Here is a 9,969-nt window from a genome sequence, read left to right as displayed (position 1 = left end):
ATTGAAATGAACTTAGTCAATGAATCTCATTGGCAGGAATTAATGAAATTATTTCTTTGTGAGTACGTGGGGGACAGTGCCACCAATGTATTTGGAAAAGCAAAGAAAATTAATTAATTGGAAATGTACAAAGGAAGATTTACTCAGTTGTGGTTTCCTTCCCAAATGCCTGTGCAATTAATAAATGAGGTTTTTCAATTAAAAAATTAAATTAACACAAAGAAACTTGAAGGCCTTCTTCCAGAGGACAGCTGTATTATGAAACATTAATTTGCTCTGAATGCCAAGAACATTTGTGATAAAGCAGCTGCCTATTTATTAAATATTATCATAGTGTGTTATCAACCATATTTCTACATCTCCTGTTTTGAGTTAGTGTAAAACATGTTTAAAAGAGGATTTAAAAGTTTTTGCAAGCTACAAATAAAATGACAAATGGAGGAGTAAAGGTATTCAAATCTCCTGAAAGGGATTTATTTTGGAGGCCATACTTCTAACGAGGAACCAACAGCAAACAAGAAAACCAAAATATTCTGCTTTAAAATCTCAGATCTCTTTGAAAAATGAGGTAAACGGTGGAAAAAAGTAACAATGGCAAACTTTTTTATTAGGAAGGTAACTCAAGGGTTCTAGCATGTTCCATCCTGCTTCTTGAATATTTCTCTACTGTTATTAGGAAGCATCATGTGTAATTTGTACTTAGAAACGAACTGGCACAGGTGATTCTTGGAAGTGGCTTCTGCAAGCACTTTAATAATGAGTAATTATCTGTTCAGAGGGGCAGTGGGAGATGTTTTCAATTCCTGAAGCCTCGGTGTTTCTCCTCACAGGAACGGGAGCCACCTCTTCTGATTTCTGTCCTGCTCCCTCTTCAGCAGCTCCTTGTACACCTCTGACCTCAGGAACCTGGGGAAAGAGTCCTTTGCCATCAGGCAGTAGACTGAGCTCTGAGCAGCATCAAAGCAGCTGAGGCTGGGCTTGGAGATGTTCTGGGAGATGTCGTTTTTGGTGTGGAAGTCAATATTAACCTGTGGGAGGAAAGGAGCGAGAGCAGTGTCAGTTTTACAGGGAGCTGAGATGTGCCCAGGACACAGGCTGCATTGGGATTTCCTCCCAAATAACCCAGCTGATGCAAATAAACAGGGAGCTCATCCCTTCCTTTCCTAGCAGACTGAATTCTTCATTTTATTTGGCTCTTAAGAAGGTGGCATCACCAAAAAAAAGAAGGGAAAAACTTCCTTTTCCTTCTCATCTTCCTGCCAAATCAAATCCTGTGAAGTACCAATCATCAAAGGGTAAATTAAAAGTGAAGGTACTCAGCATCATTTCAGATTTTGGCCCTATGCATTTTTAACAATAATATGGATTTCAATCACATGTAAGACATGGGGACATTTAAAGCACTCCTGCTAGCAAAGGCAAAAACAGTGTAAAAGTTTAGAGTGCAGAAAGTGAATAATGATTAATGAGCAATTTATTCCTTCATGGTAATGAAATAGTGATAACATAGAATTCTGTGATGGAAATTTTTGCATTCTCATCATGTCAAAAATACCTGTACAAAAGAACAAATGCAATCATAAACATACTAATACTCTGGTACCATAAATATGGAAGAAATATTGCTTCCTGCATTATGGAAAGTGGCCAGAGAAAACAAATTCTACTGAGCATAAACTCCCTTAGAACTTCAGGCAGAAATTTCAGAATTTGAGGTAAACTTATTCCTGTGTGAAGTGTAAACCACAACATTTTTGCTTCCCAGAGTTGCACAAGGCGTTTGCCTGCTGAATAATGGGCATGAAAATGGGAATTACAGCCAGGCTGAATTGTATTTTCTGTCATTCCTGGAGGTCTGGACCCGAACTTTCCACTTCATCCATGTCCCCAGTACCCAAAGCACACACAGAAAAACCTTTACCTCCTTTGGAGCATCAGCTTGTATAAAGTCAGAATAAATCTTCTGGGCCTTCGAGGCGATCTTGGTGGAGGATTTGGTTTTCTTGAAGTCCTCACAGGCCAGCCAGAACTCCACATTCTCCTCACTGAACTCAGACTTCAGAAAGGTCCTAAAAGCTGCCAGGCCCTCTGGGGAGAGTGCATCAGATGTGGATGTGGGAATTGGAATGGCCAGTGCAATTATTTGTGTGTGTGCATGCTCACACGTCTGTGTGTGTACATAAATGTAAATATATCTATTTTTACAGGGTGTGTACAGTGTAACCTGTGCATCTGCCACTCTTTCACAAACTAATCCCAGGTCTGAGAAGCTGCTGCAGGGGAAATAAATAGATTAAATTATAGTGAGGGGACTACTCAGAGGGTTTTTCAGTGAGCTGCCAAGCAAGGATTGCTCCCAGCAGCTGGGGTTTGGTCTCCTTAGCACCGGGACATTTGTTGAAATGGAGGTTTTGGTCTTTGAAAGGATTTGTAGTGGCTGGGAAATCAGAGATTTGAGGCTGACCCCTGGGTTGAGAGGCAAACACACATTGGTCACACTGTGCTGGTGTGTTCCCCCCACAGCTGAGCTTCCCTGCCCAGATGGGGCTCCCAAATCCCTGCAAGGGAAAATCGAGGCTTGGATGAAAAAGGGACTCCTGGTTTCTTCTTTGTTCCTCTTTTTATTTTTTTACTTTTTTCACTTTGAAGGGGAAGGATGAAACAAATAAAGGTTTGCTAGGAAGAGACTGTTTTAAAATGAATCCAAGTCAGAAGCTCAGAGTAAAGAAAGCTGACAGCACCCAGATTTAATTGTGTTAGTCAAGTTCCTGCTATCCAGGAATGGTGTGGAGACACCCCAGGGTCCAGACCCCACACTGCCCAGGGAAATGGGGCAGGGACCAGGAAATTTCCAAGCTGTGTGTGGTTTGTGCTGTCAGGTCTGTAGAAATGGCATTTCTGGGAGAAGTGACTTCAGATTTGTCATTTTGTTTGACTGAAACTCTCTGCACAGCACACGTATTCCTCAGGAATCCCTAAGAAAACATCTGTGGTTTATTTCGTGTAGAAATCATGAAAAATGGAACCATTGCAAGGGGAATTTAGCAGTTACCTTAATGAAAACTCTTTCACAGCATTTCTGCCTGCCCTGGAGCACTGGCCAGAAGGCAGCCTGTGCCTGCAGCTTGGCCAGAGCCCTCAGGACAGCATCAGTCCAGCAGCAGCTCTGACTGCAGAGCAGCTGAAAGCCCAGCAGGAATGTTGGGCAGGTGTTTGACAGAAGTTTTAAAAAGACATGTATTTTTCCATCACTTCTTACCTTTACTGGCTAGTACTGTATCCACAGAGTCAGCCCAGGCCATGGTTTCCCCAGTGTTTGACCTGTGGAAACAACACCTAGCCCTGAAAATAGCACTGTGGTCCTTGCCCTGTGCAGCCTGGGCTGGCCCCTGGGGACAGGGCTCACCCTCATCCCAGCCAGGCAAAAACAGGGGTCTGGGTGCTGCTCCTGCATTGTCCATCCTGGAAATACCCCAAAGCTGCTGGAGCTCCAAAAAAGCACAGCAGAGGTAGGAATGTTCTAGAGAGTGTACTGAATTTCTTCCTGAGTTCAAAAGGATTAGGCATTAATTTATATGGCTTGGAATGACTGGAATTATCTAAAATGTTACCAAGCTAACACTAGTGGGAAACATGGGCCTAGAAGGAGCTTCTCAGTGGTATAAATAACCAAATAAATTCATAGTTTTGGCTCCTCCTCTGCAACTTGCTGTAGGCTTCTGCTAGACATGAGGGCAAGCACTTCTTTCTATATAAAATATTGCCAGTTTTCTTAAAAAAACCCAACCAACCAAACAAAAAAAGAAACGAAAAAACTCAGCAAAAAAAAACAAACCCAAGCACTCCCAAGTTCTGTAAAAAACATTTGCAGTTCCTGAGGGGGGACTGAGCTGTCAAAACCCTGAATCATAGAGGCTGCTCTGGGATCTGTGTTCCACAGGCACCTCTCAGCATCACCAGTAATGGTAATTTCTAATTGCAGATTATGCAGAGATCATATAAAACTGTCTGGATATTAAGGGGATGTTCTACTTCTGTTATATTCTGTTATAATTCTGACAAGGGATGGTGGCAGTGACACTTCAAATAAAACAAGATTTTTTGCAGCTCTCCATTTACTTGTATCCAGAGTGCAAAAAAATGATTTTGAAGTAAGGAAAAGGTTGTGCATATTTATAAGTCCATATAAATAAGCACATGAGGGCAGCTGGAGTGCAAATATAGTAAGTCTGTGAAAATACATGAAATAAAAAAAATAAAATAAATGAAAACTAAACATAGCATTTTGTTGTACTTTTTGAGACGTCATGTGATGATGGAACAAATCAGCAGAGGATTTGTTTTAGTGACAATAAGAAACTTTTATCAAATATGTAACAAATTTTCAGGATTTTTATTAAATGCTTATTAGCTTTCTTGTCAAGCAGAAAAGCAAAATGAAAGACCAAGATAAAGCAGGGAGTTTTGCTTCTTGTTCTTATGGGTAATATTGTTTGTTTCAATATTTACTCACCACTCAGGGAATGGTCTCACTGACCACGTGGGATTTACTTGAATGGGAAAGGCAAGCAGAATTGACAAGAAGGAATCAAAATAGTCACATTCCCTTCAAAGGGGGAGGAAAATAAAGCTGAACAGATTATTCAAACTTGGTCATCCTGCCACATAAATCTCCTACGAGTAAAATAAACAGCAACTCACTTCACTGGCATTTCTTGTTCCACTCTGTGTGTGTCTGACTGTCTCAGGGAAGGCAGAGTTCCTTTTTCTGACTGATCTTCAAGCTGGAGGCAATGTGACAGCAGGAACACCACAGTTAGCACATGGATAAACACACAGGACATTGCACATTGACAAACCCTCTTCAACCTTTTCTTTAAAATCATTTCTTTCAGAAACGTTTCCAGACAGTGCCATTCCCACCTCTCCGTGGCCACAGCAGGAAGGACTGGGGGCAATGGGAACTCGTTCCTGCCCAGCCACGGCCGCTGGAGGAGCCCAGAGAGGGGCAGCAGGTGCTGAAGGGGCTGGGGCACAGGGCTGATGAGCTGGGCTTGTTCAGCCCGAGAAAAGCCCCAGGGGGGACCTTACTGCTCCCTGGAGCTGCCTGAGAAGGGATTGTGGCCAGCTGCTGCTCTATGCAATTTGTCTCTTGTGCTTGATAACTATTCTTTCATGCCCAGCTCTTGGCTTCCCCTGTGTAACCCTTGCTGTGCCCCCTTCTCCTGAACAATCCTTACTGACTGATTTCTTGCCTCCCTCCAAATCTTCTCCTGAGGCCAAATCCTTTATTCAGATTACCCAGATTCCTGGTTCTCAATGTCTCCACTTGGCATAAACTTCCAGTGCTTCAGGAATTGGGATCCCAGCTGTCCCAGCTTCGGGATTTTTGTCTTAAATGTTAAATGTTATAATGTTCTACACCCAATAGAGCAGTCTTAGGAGTGAGTTTAAGGTTCCATTTGATTTTCCTCCATGGTGCAGTCATGGCAAAGCTGCCTCCTGCCTGCCTGAGAAGATCTTTCTGATTTTAGCCGTGTCCATCTTCTGTGGTCAGAAGGAAAAGCCCAAGCAGCACATGCCACGTGTCACCCTCAGCAATGTTAGGAGGTTGTTCCTTATCCTTACCTTTTGCAGATCTGTGAAAGAAGTTTCAGGCCAATCTATTTGATGAACTTCACATGGGACAAAAACCCAGTAAATCTGGTGAATTGTGCTCCAGGAAGATGAAATCAGATGGAAACAGATGTGGAGAGGTGCATTACTGGGATGAGCAGGAGAATTGGATTGTCTTGCAGGAGAGGAATGAAAGACCAGTTTGTCTCTAAGAGGAAAGCAGAGAGGAGCTATGATTGCCCTCTGAAAACAGAGAGGTAACCTGGTGAGAAAAAATAATTATTTAGCATAATGACTATATTGACAAAAGAAAAAAATGTATATTGGCAGCCAGTGAAGAAATTCAGACTGAAAACCAGAATAAGGCTTCACAAACTGTTGGTTTTTTAGAGGCTCCCAGAAGAATTTTTTGTCCTCTCTATTCCTCTGTGCTTTGAAGATAGAGCTTCATATATTTATGAGATTATTTTAAATTGTTGTCTTTGTTACTAGAACACCAGAAATGATGACCTAAGATGCCCTTTTAGTTCCTCATATTACTAAAAATGATTCTTGGTAGCAAAATATGAATCCTTTTGGTAATTCCTTAGCTTTGCATCTGCTTGCTTCTAAACCTTATAGCAGAAGATCAGAAATGTTAATTTTCATCCTGATTTTCCTCTGTGATTCTTATTTTGCTTAATTGGTTATTTTCTCTTATTTCCAGAGTACACTTTGTGTGCCAGAGAGGACCAAAAGCCCTTTGTGCATTGTGCCAGTGAGGCTAACTTCAGCAGGGGAGAAAACCCCCAGCATCTGTACTGACATCCAATCCTCTGTGCCTGATTCAGCCCCAGGCCTGAGCTTTGGTAAAAGGGAATCAACATAATTCAAAATCTAACCAATATTTATCTGTGGAGCTTCTGGCTGGGCAGAGTGAAACAGCTACAGCTGGAATTTTTTAACTGTGCCCTGCCAGAAAAGCCAGTCCAGTTGTGAGGACAGAGTTGACACTAAATTAGGCAACTCATAATTCTTGGCTGGCTCTATTAATTTCTCAGTGTTTACCCTGTGTCTAATCCCAGAGGTTCTACTATTTACCCTCCTTAGAACTGTGACCATAAATTGATGCATTTTGCTTTTTTTAACGAGGTGTTATCATTGTTATATCACAGTTCCATAGTTTCCAGAATTTCCTGTGAAACTGTGAGAGGGAAGGTTGAGGATCTGTGCCTATTTTTTATTACTATCATCAGATGATGTACATTCATTTCAAAACAAAACTCCAGATAGTGCCACACATGAATGTTTAAAATTTCTGCCTGATAGCCTGAATGAAGCAGGCATGAATGTCTCTTCAAGATTTTTCAGGACTGATGGATATTTTTCAAGTCAGTCTTAGCAGCCACAGAGCTAGGCTAAACCCAGGACTATTCCAGCACACACAGTTACTGGATGGATGCAGCTGGATTGTTTTTGCACTTTGGGGGCACTGCCCACAATCCACCAAAGCATAAAGAAGCTGTCAGGGACTCTCATCACTGTACAACATTCTGTCAGTGACTGCTGAGTCTGTGCAAGCTGAGAAGATTTCAGGTGTGCAGCAGGTTAAGGGAGTTGTTGTGGTATTTGTACCAGGACAATGAGAATAATTCACTAACCAGTAAGTTCAATTTCCCATAGAAACCAGCTGGTTGTACCTCTCTGTGCCTCCTCTGCTTGGAACTTGAGTGTCTGGAAAGAAACTGATATTTCACTGAAATGTCACGAGGAGAAAAAGTGATCTTAGTTATAAAACAAATGCATCAGCTGCTCGTGCCAGTGTGTTTGCTATTCACAATAAGCAGCACCCAGCAAACAAAAGGAAATAGGAATAGGTAGTAGGGATGGGCTGGAAATGGCAGATGGAATTAGTGCTAAACCTTTTGTGGATCTGGAGCCAGCTGACACCCTCAGTTACAGCTTCAGCTCCCTCAGAGCTGGGACTGGACCTGCTCAGCTCACTGCAGGGCATTTTTCTCTTTATCTGTCAGGCCTGGGTCAGGCTTAACCTTTCAGTTCCTCTCAGGGCTGGGCTATGGATTTCTGAGTCCTCTGCCTTTGATGGCATGGGAGAGCTGGAACCATAGGAAAGGGAGTGTGGAGCTGACTGAACGTTCCCAACTGTGCCAACATGACTTGCTAAGGACCCCTGAGTAATTAAATATTTAAATCTCCAGAACTTTCACAGTCTGACTTTTACTGGTGCTCCCCTTTTATTCTTTAACTATCTTCAGGCATTAGCTTTGCTGAATTATCTTCCTTCATGAAAAGCCACTGGCTGCTGAGGGGATAAAGACCTGCCAGTTTTTGTTCCTCTGACCTGGACACTAATCACAACAGTCTAAAGCAATGCTACATAATCAAACCATTGGTTTATTAACCTAGGAAATCATTTCCAGTTCCACATGTTCCTAGAAGGGCTGCCTGGTACTCACCTGAGCACAAGGTGAGAAAAGCTCACGCTCCAGTGGATGTGCTGCTGTTTCCCTGGAGCAGGCTCAGTGTGTTAATGCTCCTCTGGTGATCCCATTCCACCCAAATCCAGAGATTTGTTTGGGCACAGCTGTTTGTACAAGGCAACCTCAGCAGAGTGAAAAATCAACGTTCTGCTGCCTGAGCAGTGAAGCCCAGGGGACTTGGGTGCATCCCTTATGTTGGGAGAAGCCAGCATGATCCAAGCAGTGCTGGCATCCTCAGAGCATGGAAAGGCCTGGCCCAGGGGATGCAAATTCAGCCTAATGACAGCACTATGTAAATGCCCCCTTCCCACCGTGCTGCACAGCATGGGCAGCTCACAAAATAATGGATCTTTTTCCATGTGGATGACTCTGTGTGCCCTCAGTGTGCCACGGAGTTGCTTTGCATAAGGAAATGAGCTGTTATTTTCCACCCAAGCAAACTGTGCCCTTCAGGTGAAATGTTTTGATTCCTAGAACAATCTGTCAAAATATTTTACAGCACTCTGGGCTCCTCTTATTCAGGATTTCCAAGTGCTGTACAATCACAAACCTCCACTGGAAAAGAACTGAAAACAATTCTCAATAAAATGTGAAATCAGGAAAAACTGGAATAGCATTAGATGCAGAAATTCAAAATGAGGCCACGAATCTGTGAAGAAACAAGAGTGTCTTAATTATGAGCAAATTTTATGGTGAAGAAATGAGAGTTCAGAGTTGTCCTTCTTTTGGGCTTCATCCTTATCTTCTGTCCTGCTTGAAAACTCTCAAATGGCTGCTGTAGGGTTTCTTGCTCGTTAATTTTTGTTACCTTTGGTGGAGAAGGCAATGGTAAAGGCTGAATTGGAAATCTGGGAGGGCAGATAATTTCCTGTACAGCCCAAGGAAGAATTAGGAGGGGGTTACACAAACAGATTTGTTTAGGAAAGGAGAGAGGAAAGCTTTGGGAGCTTTATGAGATCAGCCCTCATAAAGTGTTCAGGGCACAGCAAATGGAAGACAGGAACACATTTACAAGGAATAAAGTAAAAATGGAAGTAAGCTTGGGTGGTGGATAGAGGAAATACATTTTTATCTTGGGCACAGAGCCACACAGGAGCTTAAAGGGCATTTGATTGAGGCATTTGACTAAAATGCAAAGAACAGAGTGGGATCTGGGATAGGCAGCTGAGCAAGGACCAAGTTCATGAGTGGATGAATCACTGATGAGAGGAAGATGATTTTCTGCAATTTTTTTTTTTCTCAGCTGAGGTCTTTGGCAGCATGTGTGGAAAGGAGAGGGAGCTGCATTCAAAGCAGGAGCTAATTAAGGCAGGCTGAGCAGCTGGGGACAAAAGGAGAGGAAAATGTTCTGCTGTTTGTGAGTCACTTAAAAGTTGTAGCGTGTAGAAGCATGTAAGAGCTGTGATAGTGACTGCCTGCTTCACTGGAAAATGGAAATCAGTCTTCTTCTTTGAGATTCTTTATCTTAGACTTCATTCTTGCTTCTTGACAGCTGAAAAATCAGTTGTCTTTAGCTCAATAACAAATCCACAACCTGAAGAAGATATTTGTTCCTGTATATTTCTTCCTCCCTCGAGTTAAACAAGAACAGCAGATCATAATTCAGCCAATTTAAAGCATTTAATCAGATGGAAGTGTTGAAACAGGAGAAGTCTTTGTGCCATGTGAGTCAGGAGATTGATTCCCTCATGCTTTGTGTCTTGAGACCTCACCTATGTAAGGAGTGAAGTGCAGGGTTTGGGTAGGGCCAATATTGTATTGACAGGAGGAGTATTTTGGGAGCTCCTGCTGAGCCCTGAGTGGCAAATATATAAATATAAATATATAAATATAAAAATATATATAAATATAAACATATAAACATAAACATAAA

At 42.2% G+C, this 9,969-nt stretch overlaps 1 protein-coding gene across 1 annotated transcript in view; it reads right to left on the bottom strand.

The window, feature by feature from the left end:
• Positions 1 to 5,715: 5,715 nt before the first annotated feature.
• LOC107198630 (regulator of G protein signaling 18) overlaps positions 5,716 to 9,969 on the bottom strand; it is a 15,519-nt gene continuing 11,265 nt past the window's right edge. Inside the window, exons 5-6 of the mRNA XM_033511470.1 lie at positions 7,257 to 7,329; positions 5,716 to 5,824 (exon numbers count right to left, since the gene is read on the bottom strand). Of these exons, the coding sequence (XP_033367361.1) occupies positions 5,733 to 5,824; positions 7,257 to 7,329 (165 nt within the window). The 3' untranslated portion in view covers positions 5,716 to 5,732. The remainder of the gene's footprint in view (positions 5,825 to 7,256; positions 7,330 to 9,969) is intronic.

Source organism: Parus major, unplaced genomic scaffold, assembly GCF_001522545.3.
Source record: "Parus major isolate Abel unplaced genomic scaffold, Parus_major1.1 Scaffold246, whole genome shotgun sequence".
Classification (NCBI taxonomy): Eukaryota; Metazoa; Chordata; class Aves; order Passeriformes; family Paridae; genus Parus; species Parus major.
Note: the sequence above shows the minus strand (reverse complement) of the source record. Positions and strands in the feature narration are given on the sequence as shown.